This window comes from Tenrec ecaudatus, chromosome 2 (assembly GCF_050624435.1).
Source record: "Tenrec ecaudatus isolate mTenEca1 chromosome 2, mTenEca1.hap1, whole genome shotgun sequence".
In the NCBI taxonomy this organism is placed as follows: domain Eukaryota; kingdom Metazoa; phylum Chordata; class Mammalia; order Afrosoricida; family Tenrecidae; genus Tenrec; species Tenrec ecaudatus.
Window position 1 is genome coordinate 139,642,106 of NC_134531.1, and position 26,304 is coordinate 139,668,409.

General features: G+C 39.0%; 1 protein-coding gene across 6 annotated transcripts in view; it reads right to left on the reverse strand.

Annotated features, from left to right (window-relative positions):
- The window catches only part of CDKL3 (cyclin dependent kinase like 3), a 63,192-nt gene that overhangs the window by 25,972 nt on the left and 10,916 nt on the right, over positions 1–26,304 (reverse strand). For 4 of the 6 annotated variants that reach the window (XM_075541557.1, XM_075541553.1, XM_075541554.1 and 1 more), the window contains 4 exons: positions 23,505–23,683; positions 18,733–18,845; positions 17,029–17,168; positions 8,521–8,609 (listed from right to left, as the gene is read on the reverse strand). In XM_075541557.1, coding sequence (XP_075397672.1) covers positions 8,521–8,609; positions 17,029–17,168; positions 18,733–18,817 — 314 coding nt within the window. In that variant the 5' untranslated portion in view covers positions 18,818–18,845; positions 23,505–23,683. The remainder of the gene's footprint in view (positions 1–8,520; positions 8,610–17,028; positions 17,169–18,732; positions 18,846–23,504; positions 23,684–26,304) is intronic. The other 2 variants (XM_075541555.1, XM_075541556.1) reach the window with 2 other exon arrangements.

Genomic DNA, 26,304 nt, shown 5'->3' on the forward strand with positions numbered 1-26,304 from the left:
ACACCAGCCTGTGTGATTACGAGGTGCAGAAGGGATCAGGTATGAGGCATCAAAGAACAAAAAAATCTTATCATAGTGAATGAGTGGGGGAGTGTGTAGTAGAGACCTAAAGCTCATTTTTAGGTCACTGGACATCCCCTTATAGAAGGGTTTCTGGGAGGAGATGAGCCTGTCAGAGTGTGATGTAGCAACGATGAAACATACAACTTTCCTCTAGTTCCTAAATGCTTCCTCCTCCCTCACTATCATCATCCCAATTCTGCCTTACAAATCTGGCTACACCAGAGGATGTACACTGGTACAGATAAGAACTGGAAACACAGGGAATCTAGGGCGGAGGATCGCTTCAGGACCAGCGGTGCAAGTGGCGATACTGGGAGGGTGGAGGGAGGGTGGGGTGGAAAGGGGGAACCGATTACAAGGATCTACATGTGACCTCCTCCCTGGGGGAGGGACAACATAAAAGTGGATGAAGGAAGACATTGGACAGGACAAGATATGACAAAAAATAATTTATAAATTATTAAGGAGGGAGGGGGGAGCAGGGAGGGAGAGGAAAAAATGAGGAGCTGATGCCAGGGGCTTAGGTGGAGAGCAAATGTATTGAAAATGATGAGGGCAATGAATGTGCAAATGTGCTTTACACAATTGATGTATGTATGGATTGTAATAAGATTTGTATGAACCCCTAAAAACATGATTTTTTAAAACACTCAGGACCAACATTGACAATAGCAATACCAGGAGGGTAAGGAGAAGGTTGAGAACGGATCACAATGATCTACATATAACCCCCCCCCCGGGAGATGGACAACAGAAAAATGGGTGAAGGGAGACATCGATCAATATAAGACATGAACAAATAATAACAATTTATAAATTATCAAGGGTTCATGAAGGATGGAGGGAGGAAAGGACAGAGTGTGGGAGAGGGAGGGGAAAATATGAGAAGCTGATACCTAGGGCTCAAGTAAAAAGAAAATGCTTTGAAAATGAGGACGGCAACATTTTTACAAATGTGCTCAACACATGGATATATGTATGGATTGTGATAAGAGCTGTATGAAGCCCCAATAAAATGATTTTTAAAAACAGTAAAAGTGCTCTAGGATCCCCATTCTGTACAATATCATCTATAATTTGTTATGATCCACACAGTCAAATACCTTTATCTTTCTGGTCTTCTCTGCTTTTAACTTAGATCAACTGACATCAGCAATGCCATCCCTTGTTCCAGGCAGTGTTTCGTGCTGCTGCATAGAGTTGCTATGGGTCAGAACCAACTCAATGATGCCTGACAGCAACACATCTTCTTCTGAATCCACCTTGAACTTCACATATTTCCCAGTTGCAACCAATTATGAATTATCTTCAGCAAAATTATACTTGTGTGTGATAGTAAAGATATTGTTCAATAATTTTGTTAGTCTATTGTCTCACCTTTATGGGAATTGTTATACTATGGATCTCTATTATTAATCATATTTGAGGGCTCTTAACAAATCTTATAACAATCAATCATTCAATTGTATTAAGCACACTGGTATATATATTGCCATCAACATTTCAAAAACATTTTCTTTCTGCTGATCAAGGGTATCAGCAACTCTTTTTCCCCCTCCCTCCCCCACTCCTCCCACCCTCATCAATCCTTCATCAATTATATATTATTGTTGCTATTTTGTGTCTTACATTGCCCATTGCCTCCCTTCACCCACATTTCTGTTATTCATCCCCCTGGGGGGTGGGCTATATATCCAACCTTTTGATGGGTTCCCCTTTTCTCCCCCTCCCCCCACATTCCCCCTTCCTCCTCTATCCTCCTACATTCATGATATCACTACTCCCACTACTGTTCCTGAGGGTTTTATTTGTCCTGAATTCCATGTGTCTAGCTCTTATCTGCACCAATGTGTGTTCTCTGGTCTACCCGGATTTGTAAGGTAGAACTGGGTCATGATAGTGGGGGGAAGGAAGCATTCAGGAACTAGAGGAATGATATGTGTTTCATCAATGCTATACTACACCCTGGTTGAATGTCCCCTCCTTGTAACCCTTCTGTGGGGGGATGTCCAATTGTCTACAGATGGACTTTGGGTCTCCACTCCAATGCCCCTCTTTTGCATCAATATCATTGTCTGTTTTGTATCTTTTGATACCTGATACCTGATCCCATCGACACCTTATGATCACACAGGCTGGTATGCTTCATCCATGTGGGTTTATTTGCTTCTCTGCTAGATGGCTGCTTGTTTAACTTCAAGCCTTTAAGATCCACACACTATATCTTTTAATAGCCGGGCACCATCTGCTTTCTTCACATTTGCTTATGCACCCATTTTGTCTTCAGCAATTGTGTCAGGAGGGTGAGTATCAAAGAGTGCCATGTTATTAGAACAAAATGTTCTTGTGTTTAGGGAGGCCTTGAGTAGAGGCCCAAAATCCATCTGCTATCTTAATATTTAACATATAAATATATATATATACATTGGCTTCTCTTTTTTTAATCATTTTATTGCAGGCTCATACAATTCTTATCACCATCCATCCATTGTGTCAAGCACATTTGTACATTTGTTGCCATCATAACTTTCAAAACATTTCTTTCTACTTGAGCCCTTGGTATCAATTTCTCATTTTTCCCCTCCCTCCCTCCCTCTCTCAGGAACCCTTGATAATTTAGTTTTTCTTTTTCATGTCTTACAGAGTCTTATGTCTCCCTTCCCCCACTTTTCTGCTGTCCATCTCCCAGAGAGAGGGTTATATGTAGATCATTGTGATTGGTTCCCACTTTCTCCCCCTAGCTTCCCATTACTCTCCTGGTATCGCTACTCTCATTATTGGTTCTGAGGGCTTTAATCTGTCCTGGATTTCCTGTTTCCAGCTCTTATCTGTACCAGTGTACATACTCTGGTCTAGCCAGATTTGTAAGGTAGAATAGGATCAGGATAGTGGAGGGGGGAGGGGTGGGCGAGGAAGCATTTAAGAACTAGAGGAAAGTTGTATGTTTCATCCTTGCTACACTGTACCCTGACTGGCTCAGCTCCTCTCCATGACCCTTCTGAAAGAGGATGTCCAGTTGCCTACAGATGGCCTTTGGGTCTCCACTCCGCACTTCCCCTCATTTACAATCATATGATTTTTCTTCTTTGATGCCTGACAACTGATCCCTTCAGCACCTTGTGATTACACAGGTTGGTGTGCTTATTCCATGTGTGCTTTGTTGTGTCTGAGCTAGATGGCCTCTTGTTTATCTTCAAGCCTTTAAGACCCCAGACACTATATCTTTTGATAACCAGACACCATCAGCTTTCTTCATCACATTTGCTTATGCATCCGCTTTGTCTTCAGCAATCATGTCAGGAAGGTGAGCATTATGGAATGCCAGGTTACTAGAACAAAGTGTTCTTACATTGAGGGAGTACTTGAGTAGAGGCCCAATGTCCACCTGCTACCTTAATACTAAGCCTATAAATATATGAACATAGATCTATTTCCCCATCGTCATATATATATATTGATTTACATATGTACATGTCTTTATTTAGACCTTTATAGATGCCCTTTGCCTCCTAGTTCTTTCTTCTATTTCCTTTTACTTTCCTCTTGTCCTGCTAACATATTCAGCCTTCATTTGGGTTTCAGTAATTTCTCTCTCAGTTACATTGCTCTCAATCAAGGCCTATCAGGCTCCTACCCTCCTCACCATCGATTTTAGATAACTGGTTGTTCCTTTGTCCCTGGGTTTGTGAACCCCCACTTCCTTTCCCCTGCCTCCCCCTCTCTCATGTCTCTCAGGAAATGTTGGTCCCCTTGGTTTTGCCTCCAGATTGTTTATCCTACCTATCTTATCTAGATAGACCTGGAGAGATAATAATATGCACACAAAAAACAAGACAGAGCAAAGCAACATAAGAAAACAGCAACAAAGAAAAGCAAAGCCTGTAAATACAGTAGTTCAAGGTCTGTTTGTTGACCTTTAGGAGTGCTTTCTGGTCAAGTCTGATGGGGTGCCAGGCCCAGGCCCCAAAGTCTATTTTTAGCATCCCCTGGAGACTTCGTTGCTCTGGTCCCCTTGCTATTCTGTTGCACACCCTGAGTGCTATGGCTCGGTGTGGTGGGTCAGATTGGGCACCATTCCCACACTGTGTCTCCAGTGTTGTCCCCTGTACATTGGCTTCTATGTCTTTCATTATAAATTAATATATTTATATATATACATGCCTATAGCTATACCTCTATAACAGCTTTTGCCTCCTGCTTCTTTCTTCTATTTCCTTTTACCTTCCCCCGCCCCAGTATCATGCTCACCCTTCATTCGGTGCTCAGTAATTCCTCTTGGAAAAATTGCACTTCTTGAAACCCCACCAGGCATGGATCTCTTCTAGTCAGTTGGCCAACTAACTGCCTTCCAATTTCTTGACATAGACGAGTGAGTGCTTCGAGTGCTGCACTGGTTTGTTGAAGCAGTTCAAGTGATATTCTATCGATCCCTGAGGCCTGTTTTATGCCAGTGTGTCAGTGCTGCTTGCTTTCTTCCTTCAGTAACATCCGGCCTTGATCATAAGCTATCTCCTAAAATAGCTGAACACTAGCCAATCATTTTTGGTAGAGCAACTCTGCATATTCCTCCCATCTTGTTTCGATGCTTCCTGCACAGTTCAATATCCGCCCCCCCTAGACTTTCAATATCAAAACCCAAGGCTTACATTTGTTCCTTCAGTTATTTTAGCATGAGAAATGCCAAGCATGTTCTTATCTCTCTGTTTTATGACTCCAGGTCATTGTATATTTCATCATAATACTTTGTTTTCTTGAGTCAATCTTTGAAATCTCTTTTGTGCTTTTCCTTCATTTCTTTAATTAGTCTACGTTCAAGAGCAAGTTTCAGTGTCTCTTCTGACAGCAGCTTTTGTCTTTTCTTTCTTTCCTGTATTTTTAACTTTTGTGCTTGTTTCATGTATGCTGCCCTTGATGTTATCCCACATCTCGTATGGCCTGTTGTCATTAGTCTTCAATGTGTTAAGACTAGTCTTGAAAACCAAGCCAAACCAATCAGACTGTCTAAAGTCTATTTTAACTAAACGACTCTATACAACAGAGTGCAACTGCTCCATAGGGCTTCTAAGGCAGTACATCTTTATAAGAGTAGACTGTCTCATCTTTCTCCCATTCAGCAGTTGGTGGATCCAAACCGCTGACTTTTGGGGTTAGCAGCTCAATGCTTAACCAACTACACCACCAAGATTCTTTTCTATTCTTGATATGGTCTCTAAATTCAGGTGGATATATTCAAGATCATACTATCATTCTCCTGGATTTGTTTTCATTTGCTTCAGCTTTACCTTGGTCCGTATGAGTCAGAATTGACTTGATGGCAGAGAGTTTGTTTTTGTTTGTTTGTTTGGGCCAGTCTTTTGCATTGTTTTGACTAATGCTATTAAGCTTCTCCATCATCTCTTTCCATAAATGTAGTCAATTTGGTTCCTACTTATTCCACTGGGGAAGTTCATGGGTATAGTCATCTTTTGTTGTTGAAAAATATATATAATGGAATAAGTCATTGGTCTTACAAACTTCTATCAAATGACCTCTAGCATTATTTCTATCACCGAGGCCATGTATTCCAATTCCATAATCTACTTTTTTTTTTTTTTGAAGTTGAGAAAGATTTTATTGAGGCAGGGAAAGAACTCCCCGGGGGAAAGCGAGAGCAGAGAAGGGTGGGGGCATCTTGAGTCCCCAGGCAGTTCTGAGTCCCAAGGAGTTAAGTCAGAGAAGTCACCCATAATCTATTTTTTTAAGGAGCCCTGGTGGCAGAGTGGATTTCATCCTGAGCTGCTAACTGCAAGGTCAGCAGTTCAAACATAACAGTTTCTCTTCAGGATTAAGGAATCCAAAGTCTCAGAAACCCAAAGTGGAAGTCCTACCCTCACCTACAGGGTCACTAAGAGTTAGCATAGGCTTGATGGCAGTGAGTTTGGTTTTTATCCTTATTCTTGATTTTCAACTTTATCATCCCAATTACCAGTAGTTTATCAATGTATCTTGATTATATGTTTGATTAATATCTGAAAACCGAAGTTGTTAAAAAACTATGGTTTCTTCATCTTTGACATTATTGCCAGTGCATTAATTTATTAATAGTCATATTAATTGATCTTCCTTGTAGGCCTATGAATATTATTCTACCACTTATAGGATAAATGCTACAAGATACTATAGGATAAACTTTGAAATGTTCTTTTTGACAATGAGTGTAATACCAGTCCTCTTCAATTTGTCATTGCTGGCATAGTGGATCAATTTTAAATGGCCAATATCAGTCCATTTCAGTTCACCAGGGCCTTCGATGATTGATCTTTATCTGTTCATTTTGTTGTTGACAACTTCTCATTTTTCCTAGGTTCATCCTTGTTACTTGTTCAAATTATTACTGCATGGTTGCAGCTCTTTCTTCTCAATTGAGTCCTACCACCTCAGACAAATAAAGTTCCCAAAAGCCATATCCCAACCATGAAAGCCAACTCCTACTCTGAGGAGACAGCTCTTCTCTACTTGTATTTTGAATGTCCTCCAGCCTGAGGAACTTATCTTTTGGCACTATGCCAGATCATGTGCTGCTACTGTTCATAAGATTTACCTTAACCCCACCCCCACCCCCTGCCTCCTTGCTTTCTTTCTTTTAAAATAAATAGGCCTCTTTCCCTCTCAGGAAAAACTCACTGTCACTGAGTCAATTCTGACTCATAATGACCTCTGTGAGTTTTACGGGAGTAGAAAACCCAGTCTTTCTTCCGCGGAGCTGCTGAGCCCAACCCATAAGCAGTACAACAGCAGGGCTCCACTCTCTTTTCCTAGACTGTCTTATTCTGGAAGCTCCACTGAAACATGCTCACTGTGAGCGACCATAAAGATATTTGAGATGTTGGTGGAATATCCAGCCTCACAGCAACATACAAGCAACACAGTACGACAAACTGACTAAAGGCAGATGCTCTGACCCAGAGAACTACAGGTCAGAAAATCAATAGAAAGATGAAAATTAGGATTATTTGGAGGCAGAGGTCCAAATGAGGATAAAACCATAAAGTCCTGACTCTATATGCACTCATATATGGTCTGTGATGTCAACCGAAATATTTGAAAAGAATTTAACACATTGACATATGAGGAGGTACCCCCACCCAAATCGAAATTGTTTTATTAATTTTTCAAAGCTATATATTTCAATTTTTTTACAAAACAACTTTATCACCTTTAATGTACTCTCCATTACACTTAATACATTTGTCAAATCTGTGATTCCATTCTTGGAGACATTTTTCAAACTCATCTGTTTGGATGACTGACAGCACCTCCTTCGTTTTTCTTCACCTCTTCTAGGTCATCAAATCTCTGTCCTTTCATGTCCCTCTGCATTTGCAGAAACAAAAAGAAGTCACACGGAGTGAGGTCAGCTGAATAAGGTGCGTGGGGCAAGAGCAGCATGCTGTTTTTGCCAAAAACTCGAGCACTGAGATGGCTGAGTGAGCAGGTAAACTGTCATGGTGGCAAAACCAGTCTCTCATCTGCCACAAATGAGGCTTATTTTTGTCACACAGTCTTACACAATCTCTTCAGAACCTCTAAATATAAAGCCTGATTAACAGTCTGACCTGGTGGAATGAATTCCATACACACTGCAAGTTTGCATTTTCATGCGTTCAGGAAGTTGACGGATGTCTAGAATGAGGTTTGTCATCAATCGACATTTCTTCTTTTTTGAAATGAGAAAATCACTTGTATACTTGACTTTTCCCCTAGGGCTGTCTTTGTAAGCTGTGTTCAACATCACAATAGTTTCCGTGGCATCTTTCCCAAGCAGGAAACAACACTTCACAGCTGCATGTAGTTTTTTTTAAATCAGCCATCACGGGGAAAAAAAAAAAAAGGTTCAAGCAAAACTGATTTTACAAAAAAAAATTCACTGTGACCAGAGAACTTTCCCAGGCAATGCCACTGAGTGCACTAACTCAGAGCGAGTTTCTCAATGATAAAAATGCATACTACAAAAGCTCTGCCCAACGGAGCTTTTTCTGTTGGTTTGAGTTTTTTTTCCTCATGGTAACTGTAATAAATGTTAGATGTGATTATTAGTTTTTTGTTATTAGAATCATCATCTATGACACCTGCCTAGTCAATACCTGGAAGGAGCCTTGGTGGCATAGTGGTTATGCATTGTGCTAATAACCACAGAGGCGTCAGTTCGAAACCACCAGCCAATTCAACAGAGAAAGATGAGATTTTCTACTCCTGTAAAGAGTTACAATATTAGAAACCCACAGAGACAGTTCTATCCTGCCCTATATTGTTGGTATGAGTATGTTGGTATTGAGTCAGTGGAAGTGAGTGAGTCAGTACTTGATACAGTAACCCAGTAAGCTTTTGTAAAGATGAATTAACCTCTGTAGCAATTCTTATGCTAGTAAAGGATCTAATACAACAGTTTAAAAATCCATGTGAACTCAAAATACCTACTTTTCAATAAATCCATCTCTAGTAAAATACTCATGATGTAGAAGATCGGTAGAAGATATCCTCTCAGCAGGATCAATTTGCAAACAAGCCTTAAAAAGGAAGAAGATGCTAATGTTAAGTGAACTCTTGACAGGGCTCTAAGCACTGTAAAAATTAAACTTATTTGACTTATGAAGTAGTAGTTAGTTGCTTAGAGCTAAAAGTGTTCTTAAAAAGGTAAAATTAAACCTTAGAATTTTTCCCTTAGATATTTCTGACAGTAAATTCTGAACTCTTATTTCCCTAAGAAATGTGCTATTGCACAGCATTACTACAGGTTAACTATCCTATGCACTGCCGTTGAGTCAGTTCTGACATAAAGCGACCCTACTGTCCTTGGTTCTAGTCAAAACAGAGATCAGCCTGACCTGCTAGAATTAGGAGAAATTTTCAGCCCTCCTTTCAGTCCTGTGAGGTAGAAAGTTCCCGGATAACCATTTCTAATTTAAACAGATCTGGAAGCATGGATACTGATTTGGCATACTAGAATTTTTGTCTGCGTGTTCTGACTTCTGACTCAGTGGTCTCCCTATGGCATCATATGATTTTGCAAATATTTGAGATAATAGTTGCACACAATGGACCTGTGTATAACTACATAACTAACATGTGTAAAACGAAACAACGATACTTATAAATAAGATAAATGTCTTCAATCAAAATAATTAAGATAGAATTTGAGAAAAGTCCTCTGCTTTGTAAGTTTTATGCTTTCTCTTAAAGAAAGCATAGCATAATAAAACGCAACCTATATTGATGCTTAAGAATCCTGAGGAAATAGTGAGTTCGGCGTTGTAGCTAACCATGGGTCAGCATTAGAGGCCACCAGTCCTGGGTGGGAGAAAAGTGAGGCAGTCTGGATGCATAAAACATTTACAACGTTGGCAACCATAGGGAGCAGCGCCACTCTTTACCTGGAGGGTTGTTATGAGTTGGAACTGACGCCGGGGTCGTGGGTTTGGGTATTGGTTTTAGTAAGTTGATACAATGCTCTATCCCTCTCTTCTCACTTGGTCCTACCTAAAACCCTCCAGAAAAAACAAACTTACTGCCATTGAATCAATTCTGACTCAGAGTGACCTCCTAGGACAGTGTAGACCTGCCCTGTGGGTTTCTGAACTCTCAATCTCTACAAGGGTAGAAAGCCTTATCTTTCTCCTTCAATCAAGGACCCCAGAAGGGGGTTCTTTTTATCTCCATTGAGGAAACTGAATCCCAGAGACTAAATAATTTGTCCTAGACAACTAGTAAGCAGATAAATCACAATTAAAATGTTTTTTTAAATCCAAGGTATTCACGTATAATACGCTGCTTTTGTTTATTTCAAAATTTGTAATTTTTTAAAGACTCACATTGTGAAAGGACACTATACTTGGTAAAGTGGATGGGGCAGTGACAAAGAGGAAGCCCCTTAACGAGATGGATTGACACAGTGGGCTCAGGCACAGGAACAATTCTAAGTATGGAGCAGAACCGGTCACTGTTTCATTCTGTTATGCACAGAGTCACTAGGGGTCAGAATCAGCTCACCGGCACTTAACAGCCACACAACCATAGTATGATGTGGGAATGCTAATACCTAATACTGAAAGTGAACATAGTTTAGCTAAAAATATTTTTATACTTCTGATATTTTATTACTTATTTTACTTTTCACTAAAATATAATTTTATCATATCTAATATTAACATAGCTGCAAAATTATTACCCAGTATAGCACAGCCATAAAATATAAGAACATAAAGACAAAAAAGAAAAACAAAACAAAAAAATATATATAAGAACATAGATTTGAGCCACAGCATATTTTTCCAGGGTTAAAAATATTTTAAGCTAATCTAAGCTAACAATATGTTAGAACATAATGGTAATCAATCAATACAACTTAACTGAAAAAGGCTAAAAGGTCACCCAAAACCACAGTCTTTCAGAGGGAGAGAAGTTAGCCAGGATATGAATAATCCAATTCTAAAAATTAAAATACACGTCCTAATTGAGATATGTAAAATGTTAAACTTTGGAAAACAAATTGATAGTTTCTTCAAAAATTAACTGTCCACCTACCTTATGACCCAGTAACTCTACTCCTAGATATTGAAAGACATACATTGATATATTGATAGACATAAAATTAAAAGATATTTTACAAAAAAAACTTTCACACATATTCAGAGCAACATTATTAGTAATACCTAAAAACTATAAACAACTCATTTGCTATCAATAGGGAATGAATAAATGAACTGTGCTATTTCCATAGTGCTTGTTAATAAAAAGAAACAAACTAGTGATAACACACCCATACTTATTGAGTCTGTGACGAGCCCTGGTAGTGTAGCGGTTATGTATTGGGCTGCTAACTGCAAGGTCAGCACTTCAAAACCACCAGCTGCTCCTCGGGAGTTAAAGTCACAGAAATTCAGAGGGCAGTTCTACCCAGTCTGTCCTATAAGTCAGTATAGACTCGATGGCAGTGAGTTTGGTTTGGGGTTTTATTCAGTCTGTATGCTAAGCAAATAATCTAAGAACCTGAACTATATGAAGTAGAACACAGCATCAGGGTAGGAGGAAAGTTTAACAACTTGTGATATACGGATACCATGCTTGCTGAAAAGGAAAATGACTTGAAGCCCTTGTTAATGAAGATCAAAGACTGTCAACATGGATTACAACTCAGTGTAAAGTAAGTAAAAATTCTCACATCTGGACCATAAAATTTCGTAACAGGAGGAAACTTGGTATCAAGGACTTCATTTTACTTGGATTCACAATCCACACTCATGGAAACAGCAATCAAGAAATCAAATGATAGTTTGCATTGGTAAATAAGCTGCACAAGACTTCTTTAAAGTGGTGGGAAGTATGTCCTTTGAGAACTAAGGTGCTCCTGCCCCAAGTCATGGTGTTTTCAATCACGCCATCTGCATGCAACAGCTGAACATCGTATGCGCAAGACAGGAGAAGAATCGGTGAACTTAGTAAGTTGATACAATCCTCTAACCTACTCTTTTTAAAATTATGGTGCTAAGAATATTAAAAGTATCACGAACAGCAAAAAACAAACAAGCGCTTCATGGGAGAGTACAAAATGCTCCTTGGCTGTGAGGATGGTGAGTCTTACTCCCATGGACTTTGGCATGTTGTCAGGAGAGAGAAGTCCCGCCAAAGGACGTGGCAAAGTAAGGGCTCTGAGAGGAAGGCCCTCAAAGAGTTCTGCAGCATAACAACCGTGCGGATGGCAGATGGCACGGGCTAGTGTTTAGTTCTGTTGTACATGAGGTCGCTGTGAGTAGGAGGTGACTCAAGGCACCTAACAACAGGGCAGTGTTTAAAAGCTAGACCTCCAGAACCACAGAAGCTGCATTCACAACCCAGTTCTGCTACAGATAAACTCTCTCGCCTTGGCAAAGTTACTGAATGGCCATGCTCTAGCTGTCCTAGCTATAAAATGACTAGAATAGTATTTGTCCTTAACTTCTGTGTTTGGAGGCTTAAGTAAGGTAATGGTAGAAAACTTGGCACAGGACTTTGAAGAAGCTGCCATCAAATGTTATTTGTTTGTTATTTAGGTAAGCCCAGACAGTCTGGAGGAGCCCTGATAGAGTTGGGCTCTATCAGGGTCAACAGTTCTAAACCACCAGCATGCACCACAAGACAAGGAGGAGGCTTCTGACTTCTGTCAAGGGTCATAGACTCAGAAACCCACAGGGACAGTTCTACCCTGTCCTAGAGGGTCACCATGAATCAGAACCAACTTGATGGCAGTGAGTTTGATTTTGAGTTGGTATGTACTATATTACCTAAAAAGAATTATTCTTGAGAGGAAAAATAAATTATATATCTATATATTATATATATATCCTTGTTACTTGAAAAGAACTGGAATGTGCTAAAGATGACATCTATTTGATTCTTAGCTTAATTAAAAAGATGTACTGTTGCTATTGTGCTGTTATTGTTAGCTGCCCCTGAGGTGATCCTAACTCATAGCAACCGCCACCCAAGGGGACAAAGGGTGTTCCAGTGGGTTTTCATTGGCTGATGTTTAGTAGATTGCCAGGCCTTTCTGTCTAATCTGTTTCAGTCTGGAAGCAGGGATAGAATTATCTCCTTCCAGGTGGGATAACCAGGTTCAATGCCCAGCATGTAGGCCTGATGTGCCATCAGCACCCGTCTGTCAGAGGATGCGTGTGTGTTGTTACATACTGAACAGGATTTTAGTGGAATTTTTTTATCATGCTTTAGATAAAGGTTTACATAGGAAATTAGCTTTTGAGTCAGTGATTCATGCACAAGTTATTCTGTACAACTGTTTACAATTCCTGCAATGTGACAGTGCTTTCCCCATTTCTACTCTGACTTCCCTGCTTCCATTGCCTGGTTTTAATAATAGGATATTAATAATAGAAGTTTTACTTTTTTTCACCTCCCCGTCTTCTCATCTTTGTTGCCTTTTTGGTATCATATTAGTAGTTGTAAGGAGTGCCTTCCTGACTGGAGTTATTGTCTATTCTATAGGACACTCTATTAAGTTAAACGATGGCTTCCAGGAGCGGCTTCAGTTACACTTTAGGAAGGAGACCTAGGGTCATAGTCTCAGTGGCTCCTCTTCCTTCTTGAGCTGCCCTTCGAAATTTTTTCTCCAGCTCTTTGACTCTCTCATTTCTTCCATTCGCTGTAAGGACACTGTTTAAGAGCATGTTTGAGTCTCTTCTGACATCCACTTTGGCCTTCTCTTTCTTTCCAGTCATTTAAAAAACTTGTTTCTTCATGTATGAATTCTTGATCTCATCCCACAGCTTGTCAGGTCTTCTGTACTTAAAGTTCAGTTCACCAAATCTGTTCTTGAAATGGCCTCTACATTAAAGTGGGGTATGCCCAAGGTCATACTTTGGTTCCCGTGGACTTGTTTTAATTTTTTGCACCTTCAGCCTGAATTTATATCTGAGCAACTGATGTAGTTCCACACTCTGCCCTTGGCCTTCTTAGGCTGATGATGCTGGTCTCTTCCTAGAGCTGGAGTAAATTTGATTCTTGTGTATTTCAACTGGCGAGATCCACATACATAGTTGCAGTTTATGTTGTTGAAAAAGAAGTCACAGTAAAAAAAAAAGAAGTCCCAGTCTTGCAAAATTTGATCATGGGATTTTCAGCTTCATTTCTGTGGTATAGATATAAAATCCTTGGTCAATTTGAGGATTGAGTGTAGGGGTGGAGTCTAGCTTGTCAATCAGATCATAGCCAATGAGACCTCTGTGTGGGCGTGGCCTTCTCCTGAGAATTCTGGAAAATCCAGTATTTATTCTTGGGAGGCGGGAGACACTTCTCTTTCTGCTACTCCCTACTTTGCAGAAGACAAGCCACATAGATGCAACCAGACCTAGGAAGCCAGAGAAGCCACAGAGAAATACCTGCCAGCACTGAGATGCTTACACCGCCACTGGACCCAAGGACTTTCTACCCACTGGCTTGTGATCGTCCTGCATTTGGCTTCATTGTATGTGTTTTGTGAGTCTGAAGAGGACTTTATAGATTGGTATCGGACATATGGGCTAATATCGGAGTAATGAACCTGATCTGTACTAGGCTGTGATGTTTTCTCAATGTTCAATTGCTCTTGTATATAAATCTCTTTCTTATACACATGTGTGTCCATGGATTTGTTTCTCTAGTCTCCCCAGACTAGCACAATTTCCATCACCAAGGCTCTATTTTCCAACTACATATACTTCTTTGTTGCCAACTTTTCCACTCCAATTATCAGTAATTATCAATGCATCTTGCTAGTATGTTTTTCAGACTATTTCAGACTGAAGAAGTTGGTAACATTTTTCCATTTCTTTATTATAGTCTTTAGTGGTTGGTGTATAAATTTGAATAAAAGTTATATTAACTGGTCTTCCTTACAGACATATAGATGTTACCCTATTACATGTATTATCCAGTCACGCTGTACTTCAACAGAGAGCTTGAAATGTTCTTGTGACCAATGAATTTAATGCAATTCTTCATGAATTTGTCATTCCCATGGTAATTACTGTAAATCAAATGATTGTCTGATTCAAAATTGCCAATACTAGTTCATTTCAGTTCACGAATGCTTAGGAAATAGATTTTTATGTGCTCTATTTCATTTTTGATGGCTTCCAATTTTCTAAGATTCATACTTTGTACATGGCATGTTCTAATTATTAATGGATGTTTGCATGTTTCTTCTCATTTTGAGAGATACCCCATCAGCAAGTGAAGCTCCTAAAAGCTTTTCTCCACCTACATTATTAAGATCTATTTTTAGGAGGCAGCTCCTACCTCGGCATAGTTGGAGTGTCTTCTCATCTAGTGGCTCCTCTTCTGGCACTCTATCAGACAACGCTACTGCTGCTGTTCAGAAGGTTTTCAATGGCCAATCCCTCAGAAGTGGACAGCCTCTTCCTTCTTCCTAAGCTGTTCTTACTTTGGAAACCCCATTGAAACCTGTTCATCCTGGGTAACCCTGATGGTATTTGTCAGAACTGCCGGCATCACAGCCACATGTAGGCCATGACAGTGTGGTAAACTAACAGACAAGTGAGGAACATTACGTTTCCTTTGAAACTTAGATAACCATTTCTAATAACGTACTTCATTCTTGTTGAGAATACACACAGCAGAACACACGCCAACCCAACAATTTCTAGAATTCAGTAATATCGATGACATTATTCAGGTTGTGCAACCATTCTCCCTCACCCATCCCCCCATACTTTTCTGAGTCATTCTGCACCCATTAACATAAGCTTGCTGCCTCCTAACTTTTTAAGTCTTTATCATTGCTGTTGTCAACTGGCCCCAGATATGTAGTTTCCTGTTTGTTTTTATAAGTATTCCATGCTATAGATTTATTATAGCTTATTTAACCAACGCTTTTTTCAAAGCCATTTTATTGGGTGCCAATACAAATATCATACCATACGATAGTTCAATCACATTAAGTAGTATTTATTGTACAACTGCTACCACAATCAATTTCAAGACATTTTCTTCCTTTAGCTCCCCGTTACACCAGCCCTCCCCCATGGTAAACCCAGGAGCCCTTCTTGTGCTTGTTGTCTCTACAGGTTCACCAATCCAGGGTTTCATACATCAAGAAACGAACACAGGACAAAGATTCAAGAAGAATATCCTCAATGACAAGATACATCAAAGATAAATCCCGATATGAAAAAAAATTCACAGAAAGTATTGAAAATCAGATCAGACACAAAATGTATCAGAGGGAGGATTCAGTGACAAGGTTTTAACTGATCGAGACAGGTTTGTCATTTTTATCTCCTATAGTCACCTCTCCAATACTTTCTGTTTGCTAGTCAACTTATTCCCATATCTCAATTATGGTTAGAGGAAATCACTGGAGACCTATGTCCTATGTATCTCACAATGTATCTTGGGTTTCCACTATTATCCATAGCCTTGCATATTCTGCAAACCAGAATCTCACAATTTAAGTTCTGATACCATTCCCTCCTTTGGCTTTATATAATTTACAATCTTTGGGTCACCGATGTTGGTATGCTTCTTACAATGACTTAGTTGATGTCTCACTTAGATGCCTGCTTGTTTGGAAACAATTCTTTAAGACCCCAGAGGCTATCTGATAGCTGGGTACCATCTAATTTCTTCACCACATTTTGCTAGAGCACCCATATCTTCTGTATTTCTTTCATGAGAGCAAGAACTAATTGTTCTTAAATTGGAACTAGGATTTAGTGTGAGCCCAAAATCCATTCCAGGATCTTTAAATTTTTTTTTCTTCATCTGCCTCTGGCTCCCCTTAGAGATCTCCTTGTTAATTTATGGTAGAGAATCTAAAAGTAGGAAGAAAAAAACTAAAAAATAGTGGACATGATTATCTTAAAAGGCTTTCAGCTTAACAGTCTCAGAAAGGTTGAAGGTTGAAGTTCATCCAGAGGCACTGCAAAAGACCAATCTACTTCTAAAATGTTAGTCATTGAAAACCCTATAGAGCCCAGTTCTACTCCAACACACAACGGGTCAACGTGAGCCAGAATCGACAAAGGCAACTAGAAACAGTGGTGATTTTTAAAGACGAGTATAGTGCTCCTTAAAGGCAATGCTGACACAACTTCTCCTAACGTGCTTTGGACATGTTTTCAGGAGAGACCAATCCCTGGAGAAGGAGGTAGAATGGAGGTCAGAGAAAAAGAGGCAGACCCTCCAGGAGATGGAGTGACCATGGCCGACAATGGGCTCAAGCACAGGCGCAATTGTGAGGACAGTGTGGGACCGGACAATGCTTTGCTCTGTTACGCAGAGTCGCTTTGGATCAGAACCAACTCAATGGCACCTAACAACAACAATATTTTTAATAGATAACATCACTAATTACTTTGACATTCCATTATCATATTTTTAAACTATTATAATTTATGCAAAATTTCCAGGAAAAAAGTCCTTAATTTCTTAACATACATGAACTATATCTGCCAATAATCCATTTAACTTTGGGTATTTTTTTCTTGCATTTCTGGGATGTTGAACTTGAGGAAGGACCACCCCAGCAAAAATGGGACTCTTGGAAAATATATTCTGCAAGTGAGGTGTCAAATTGCCTGAAAAGACAAAAAAAATCTTAGAAAATACATATTATAAGAAAGTAGGGAAATTAGTCCATAATCAAAATTTTCACATTGTTATGTGATCTACAATAAACTACTAAAGAACTAAGAAGAGACTAACAATGATGAACTTTAAATTTTAAAAGTTAAGCATAGAACCATCTGAATATTATAAAACATGATCAAAGAACTATCCCCAGTAATCTGTTGTAGCATATATGCAACAGAAAGTGTAAATCTACCAAGTGTATTTTCTTTTCTCAAATTCATAAGGCCTAAAATAAAATGCTATTAGGATAGGCACATTGAAAACATTCCCAAGTGGGTATCTAAGTGGTTTAACTAGTAGGTGCTCATCAGCAAAACCATTGAGGTGATTTCAATGCATAGTGACCTTATAAGACAGAATAGACAGAGTACAACAGTCCCTGTGGGGTTCCAAGGCTGGAAACCTTTACAGAAGCAGAAAATCTCATCTTTCTCCTTTGGAGTGGCTAGTGGGTTTGAACCACTGACCTTAACATTAGAAAACCACTGTGGGATGGGGACAGGGTGGAGAAAGAAAAAGCTAAATTACTAAAATGACAACAATCTAAATATGACCCAAAAGGAAACAAGGTGAGGGAGTAGTAGTAGAATAAAAAGAACCATTCAAGTTGTAGAAAATCCTAAATTCTAGCATCAGTTTTTCTACAGTTAGCCCTTTAACTTTGGGCAAACTTCTCTATACCCGCAAAATGAGAGAACAGATTTCAAAGTCTATAAGATTTTGTATAACATAATTTCAAAACCAGAACTTCAAAGATGATACCCCAAAAATGTTATAATGCCTTAAAGCAATATTTACCCCAATACACTGTTTTCATAGTTGTTCTCAGCACTATTATAGCCTTTCCTAATGATTCTGTTACTACTTGTTCATGTATAGTTTCCCCACCACACAAGTTTCTCATTCAGAAATAAGAAGAAAACAAATATTGAAAACCCATGAGCATGGCTAACTACATTGTTTGGATCACAAAGCAGCTATCAAATAATGAAGCTCTCATCAAATATATTCCCAGATAAGCTATTTAACTGACTACCCACTAATGTGACGCTTGTGGGAATTTGTTTTTTGGGGGGTGGGGTGGGGGTAGGGGATTAAAGTGTTTAGTTCATGAACAATTGAATTTCTGTTGCCAAGTATCTTCAAAAAAGCATCTGACTCAAGTCTACTATTTTAAAGGCCTGGTTTAGAGATGCAAAGATTTGTAGAAGCCAACATTTAAAAACAGCTTTCAGGCAAAGTGAAGTCAGTTCTTATTATACTATTTTTCTGACCATCAATTTGTAGCATATGGCATAGCTATTTGTACCCGCGCAAAGAAAATAATACTTGCAAAAACAGGAGAATTTGCTCTCTTCTTTATCTGCCTAAGGCACCCATCTGCTGCCATCTATCAAAACAATGTGCCTCCCTGTTCTTATGAAGTAAAAGCTTAAGTTGAAAATCAAGCAGAATTGATCTGGCAATATTTATTTCAGGCATGTAACAGAATATTTCAATATTACCTACCTACTTTTAAAACAATTTTATGGAGTAAATCCAAATCAGAACTGCTAGGAAGATAGGGGTTTCCAGTGGCCATCTCAATGATCATACAGCCCAAAGCCCAGATATCCACAGGTCTGGAAGGGATAAGAATGAGTGACTTTTTTTTTCATGCAGAGGCTATGTAAAATTTCAATCTTTACAAAACTTTCAAAATAAAGTCAAGGTCTAAGAAACAGAATCTTTAAGTGGCTAGTAATTGACCTCAAGTCAATCCTGACTCATAGTGATTGTATAAGTCAGAGTATAACTACTCCATAAGGTTTCCAAGGGTCTTTTGGGAAGTATAGAGTACCTCATCATTGTCCTATGAAGCAGCTGGTGGGTTCAAACCATGGATCTCTAGCTGAATACTTAACCACGGTGCTACAAGTCCTTGTATGTGTTAAAAAAAAACAACCTTAGAGTTAATTTGGACTCATAGCAACCTTAAAGGGCAGAGTAGGACTACTACTTTGGATTTCTAAGGCTCTAAGGTTTTGCAGTACAAAAGACCCTCATCTTTCTCCTGTGGAATGACTGGTGGTTTTGAACGCTGACCTTGAGGTTAGCAGCCCAGTGAGTAACTGATTATGGCACCAGGGCTCCTTTCCTTGTTGAAGTAGCATCATTTATAAATTTTCACTGAAGCATCATATGCCTATTAAAGGGCATACATTAAATATTATTGTATTTTATTAACAAAATTAAATAATTTTTACTCAAATTTCTTGTTAAGTCATGGAGCAATACAGATAAAAAGCAATTATCATTCTAAAATTATTCCAGAGCAAGATATGACAAAATAACAATCTATAAATTATCAAGGGCTCATGAGGGAGGGGGGAGCAGGGAGGGAAGGGGAAAAAAAAAGAGGACCTGATGCAAAGGGCTTAAGTGGAGAGCAAATGCTTTGAGAATGATTGGAGCAGGGAATGTACACATGAACTTTATACAATTGATGTATGTATATGTATGGATTGTGATAAGAGTTATATGAGCCCCTAATAAAATGTTTAAAATAAATAAATAAAATTATTCCAGAAACATATCTAAAGACATTAGTATAAATGACTTAAGAACTAGAATAATTGAATACTATAATCATCTTGAATTTTAAAAGTAATAAATAAAAATCCCAAATATGTTACCAGTCATATTTTATTTATCTTCATCCACTTTAAGTCAATCATAATCCACATTTTGTCCACATAATCTGTTTTTCAGATTATATATATATAACTAGTTTGTATCACTAGAGGTGATGAACAGATGAAAAGATACCAAACCTCTTTAAGATCTATCCATGTGGGATCAAAATGACGACAGCAACTTAGGGGGCAGTAGATTTTTGCTAATTAGGAAGGAACAACTCAGAAAAGAAAAGTGAGAGTGTTTCGACAGCTCTAAGGAAGCCAGCAATGTCACTGAATTATACATGCAAAAATAGTCGAAATGGTGTGTTTTGCAGTGTATATTCTCAACAACAAAATAAAATTAAACAAATAAAATATAAGATAGCACTTTTCAGTTAGAAGTATAAATATAAATTTCATAACATATAAAGCACAAATTATATAATAAGGCCTATTTTTCAGTAATCCAGCTGGTTAAAATGTTTGGAATAATGACTCCTATCCACCTCGTAGAGCTGTGGGTTAGGCATTAGGCTGCTAACCTGCAAGTTGATTAGGGAGAAAGATGGAGCTGTGTGCTCCCACAGATTTACACTCTCAGAAATCTTATTTGGCTCAAACAGAACAATTGTGAGGAGGGTGCCAGTTCATAGGGTCACTATGAGTCAGAAACAACTTGGTGCCACCTAACAGCAACGTAAGTTGGAATCAACTCTATGGCAATGAGGGTTTTATTTTGTTTGTTTTTGTTTTTTTAACCCATCATCTAAAGAGCTCTGGGGACATTGTAGTTAAATGCTTGGTCAGCATTTCAAATGCACCAGCACTCCAAAGGAGAAAGTTGCCTATTTTTTAAAAAATTTTTTTATTTTATTTTTTTATTCTTTTTTTTTTTTTTTGAAAGTTGCCTATATACAGAAAGATTTGCTATGGAGCAATTCTGCTGTCTCAGCGGGACACTGTGAGGTTGATGGAACTTGATGGCAGTTGGGTTGGGTTGGTATCCAAACTTGCAAACTTGGTATCATACTTACAAACAGGTGGTGGCCTTTGCGTTGTTAAAAGCTGGAAGCTCTTCCACCAGTATTTTAAATAACTAATGCAAATTGGAAAGAAAGATCTGGTGACTCACTTCTGAAGATTAGCGTGCAAAGATAAGCAACAAGGTAGCTTGAGAAACTGATGAGAGAGGAATCAAAGTGGACAGGATAGTGACATTGAAGACAAAGTGAAAGACCCAGATAAAAATATGTGAGAACAGAGCCAGAAAAGAGCTACTACGTTTTCTGTTTTTGTTTTTAACATTACACAAAAATAGAAGCAGGAGTTCTATGAAGTTAGAAAGGCTATCCTGGAAAATGTTTTGAAAATGATTATGGCAACATGTACAAATGTGCTTGATACAATTGCTGTATGGATCATCATAAGAGCTGAGAGAGCGCCCAATAAAATGACTTATTTGAAAAAAGAAAGAAAAGCTATCCTGAAATATGCCTCCTTCTCAAAGTTCAGAAAAATTAACTTCATATAAAAATTAGCAACATTCAAATACTGAAGCTAATTCCCAATACTTGCAAATGATAGAGAAAAAAAGAATAAGGAGTAGAACATTATCACAAAGCCCACCAGAAAACTGAGCCCATGAAATAGATAAAAATTAAATGACCTATTTTAAAATGAGCTGGGAAACATTAGACATTAATGAAATGTGATAAGACATGAAAGAACTACATATATCAGAATTAGAGAAACTCACAAATTAGTTGACAAAATTCTGCAACAAATTAGAAATTTAAAAAATCACTTCTGGGGGGAACCGATTACAAGGATCTACAAATAATCTCCTCCCTGGGGGACAGACAACAGAAAAGTGGGTGAAGGGAGACGTTGGACAGTGCAAGATATGATAAAATAATAATTTATAAATTATCAAGGGTTCATGAGGGAGTGGGGAGCGGAGAGGGAGGGGAAAATGAGGAGCTGATACCAGGGGCTTAAGTGGAGAGCAAATGTTTTGAGACTGATGAGGGCAATGAATATATAAATGTGTTTCACACAATTGATGTATGTATGGGTTGTGATAAGAATATATGAGCCCTTAATAAAATGATTTAAAAAAAACTCATTTCAGAAATAAAGCCTAAACTAGTAGGGACACAGAGTGAATAAATTTAACTATTTAAGGGTTAAAAAAGTGAAAAAGAAGAAACTTTTTTAAAATTAAAAAGCAATGAAGGTGATAGAGGAATTGAGACTCTCATCTATTATAGAGAAACTGGAACTCCCATCTGAGGTTGGTAGGGATGAAAATGATAGCCGCTGTGGAGAACAGTACAGTGGTTTCTCCAAAAGTTAAAAAGAGAACCACCATCTGGCCCATCAAATCCACTCATGGGTATATGTCCCAAAGGACTGAAAAACAGTGTTTCAAATAGATACTTGTATATCAATGTTCACTGTCACATACAAGAATTAATCATCGCTCCCCATTTTTTTTCTTGGATTCGGTTATACATCTTGATCCTTTTATGTTCTGTAGAACGAATTGTTTCTATGTTAGACTGATGTTTCACACTAGACTGAAAGCATGCCACTTAGGGAGGTACCTAGAACAGTACACTTTAAAATTTATTATTTGTCAATCTTTGCAGTCAGGGTGTCTCATTCTCCAAGGGATGGGAAACTTGGCAGTTCCTACTGCAACCCTGGCAGAGTGGGCTATATAACTTACAAATCTCTGCAGAATGTAAAGTGTAAAGAGACATTGAGCTGGCACTCTGCCACGGATAGAGGCACAGCTGAAAGCAAGTTTGGATAGGGATTTCTGCATGGGGCTCCTGGGGCTGTTAGCCAGAGGGCAAGCACGGAGAAGTGTGGGGGGATGCCAAAGGCACTTCTTGGGCCTTTGTTTGAGGTGACTGTGACCTAAGTTATTGTACTTAACGTAGTTGGGGTGGGGGGGAAGCCCTTATTGAAGGCAGTTAGTTTAAGGTACTTTACTTAATGGAGTCTCTATGGAATTTTCAGAAATTGCTCAAGGACAAACAGGTTGACTTCGGACATCACCTAGAAGAACAAGATAATTCTGAGTCTTTTCTTAGCTACCTAACTGTTAATGATTAAAAGCTGAGCCCTGTGATCTAGTTAGTCAACAAAGATAGCCTAAGACTGGGCTCAGATGTAAAGAACCTTCTTGTTCTATTTGCTTGCTCAGGGCCAACAGCGGTTACCCATGATTACCCTGAAACCGGAGTTAATGGAACATCTGTATGTGACTCCTCAGTGTGTAAATGCCAAAGTAAAAGGTATATATTCTCTATGAAGTCTGATTACAAACAGGACACGGCAGAGGCAGCGCAGAAGCTACAGGCCTCCTCACTGGTGTTCATCTGCTAATTAAAAGTTTTAGTTCTTCCTTTAACTCGGCGTGAGTACACTGGCTGCACTACTCCAGGGCAAAATACCTGCGTTTCAGGTGACATTACCACGGGAGGTGTCGCTCTTCTTAGCTTCAACCAAGATGTAGAAAGCAAAGGCTGTCAGTAATGGAAATAACAGATAACACTAAGAGATAAAAGAGATGGTCAGGAAAGGTTAGGTGGGATCCCAAAGCATACATACTTTCCGTAAGTGGTGTCTTTTAACACTAATTCTGGAGCTCTGTACCAGCGTGTGGCCACATAGTCCGTATAGATGTCCCCAGGAGCTGCTAGTGTCCGTGCAAAGCCAAAGTCACAGAGTTTAGTGATCCCTGACTGGGACACTAAAATATTCTCAGGTTTTATATCTCGATGAATGATCTTAAAAACAAACAAACAGAAGATGCAATAATATTAACATGAGGGTTTATTATCAACAAAATATCTAAAATCTTATGGCTAAAACCTAGCTAGTTAAGACAATAAAAGTGTTGTTCATACTATAGGCAAAGGATTAACACAATATAGCAGCTAAATAGTTCGCTATTTTCAACTCCTGCCCCATCCAGCACTTCACAATAAAAGCCAGCCAAGAAAACAGACACGATACTGAGAATGTAAATCACAACCCCATAAAGAAAAGTAAGCCACAGAATTCCGTGAGAAAACGAGCCCTCCCTTACGCCTGTGTCCTACTCCAGCTCCTGCCTTCTCTCATTTCCTTCAGCTAAGCCTCTTGAAAACATTCCTGTAGTCAGTCTTTATTTTCTGAACACCCTCAAGGTGGTACCGTCTGTCTTTTGACTCCATGATTTTTAGACTACCCTACCCAAAGTTATCAACAGCCTCCATATTGCTATATTTAATACACACCTCTCAATCCATATCCTACTTGATGGCTTATGGACAAACGCTGCCGACCACTTCTCTATTGCCATAGCTACTAGGACCTCAAACTTCATGTTCCCTCTATCTCCTTAGAAGTGCTACTTTCTCGAGCTGTTCCTTAAATGTAGGGCTCTAGTTTCAGGCTTCCTTCTTTTCTCGGTTTCCAGGCAATCTCATCTACTCTTAATAACTACCCATGTAATGATGATCCCCCAAATTCTATCTCTGATCTCTTTCTCTTGGGTTCCAGTCCCACATGGTGGAACTGCAGGCTTCTCAAACTAAGAAAATGCAAACCTCAAACCACCTTTTCAGCAAAACCTACTTGTTTTCCAGTCCTTTAGCTCAGTGAATGGAACCAACATTCACTCCAAAACTCATGTTAACCTAAAGCATTTACCCCACTAATCTGCATATTACCTTAGCCAATGTACTTCTCTCACTAGTCCAGGTGTCCTCAGCTCTCGCCAAAATTACCAATTGGTACACAAGTCTATCATCAATTTCCCTGACTTCACTCTGATTACTTTCAATTTACTCTCCACAAAGAAGTCATAGTACTCTTTTAAAAGCATGCATCTGATCGTGTCACGTCTGATTAAACCCTTCAAAGATTTCCCATCCTACCTTAATTTCATAGCTGTTAAAATCATGTGTAAGGAGTCCTGGTGGCATAGTCGTTGGTTACGAGTTAGGCTGCAGTTTGCAAGGTCAGCAGTTCGAAGCCCACCAGTCACTCCTTGGGAAAAAGATGAGGCTTTCTACTCCCATAAACCGTTTCAGAACCTCACAGGGCAGTTCTATCTTGTCCTAAAGAGTCACTATGAATTGACATCAACTCAATGGCAGTGTGTTGGGTTTGGTTTGAATTAAAATAGTCTGTAAGGCCTTCAAGGATTTGACTCCTGCTTCTTTCACCCCCCCTCCCCAGACTAAGGAACTATAGTAGCTTCCCATTTGCCAGTCTTTGTCTCAGCTCTGTGTGTTTACTGAGGCTGTTACACTGGCCTACAACACTTTATCTGGACACTAGGCGAACCTGATACCTAAGATCTCTTTAGAGCATTGAAAGGCGAGGAGGTTACTTTGAGGACTAAAGTGCACCTGACCCAAGCCATGGTATTTTCAACCACCTCATATGCACGTGAAAGTTGGACGCTGAATAAAGAAGACTGAAGAGGAATCAATCCATTTGAATGGTGGCGCTGGAGAATATTGAAAGCACCATGGACCGCTAAAAGAGCCAACTGATCTGTCTGGGAAGAAGTAAGACCAGAGTGCTCCTTAGAGGCAAGGGTAACAAAACTTCATCTTGCATATTTTGGACATGTCAGCAGAAACCAGTCCCTGGAGAAGGACATCATGGTTAGTAAAGTATTGGGGCAGCAAAGGACAGGAGAGTTCTCAAGGGGATAGACCGGCATTGTGGCTCTAACAATGGGCTCAAACACAACACCTGTGAGGATGGCACAGGACCAGGAAACGTTTTGTTGTATGGTGCATAGGATCGCTATGGGTCAGAACCAACTCAATGGCAACTAATAACAATGATTTATTCAAATCTCAACTTGGATATTTGTATTATATCTTATATATCATTTATATACTTTATCACAGAACTGCCATACGACACTGTTAACTGTCAGTTTATCTATAACCCCCATTAAACTATAAGCTCTATGAGGGTAAAAAGTCTAGCTGTCTTCTTCGAGCTATATCCCTGTCCACTATGAGACCAGAACAAAGGAGATTTTTTTAATGTATCAAATGAGTGTACTTATCACCTGCAAAGTATCATAATCTGAGTGGGAATGTGTCAATGTTAGATATATAGTATCTTTATTTACACAATTTACTGCAATGAGTTATTTGGATTGCTCATTTGCCTCAGTCTCCTTTAAATGGCCAAAAATAAACTTGACATAAACTACATTAGTTTTTCCTTACTTTTTAAAACTTTTTTACTTTCTACCAGACACTTTGCCAAAATCTGAGGCTAAAATGGACATGGAAAACCCATATTAAAATATCAATAACTCACTAGAATAGCTATAATGAAACAAATGTTTAAAACCTCACTGCCATCAAGTCAATACCGACTCCTAGCAACCCTA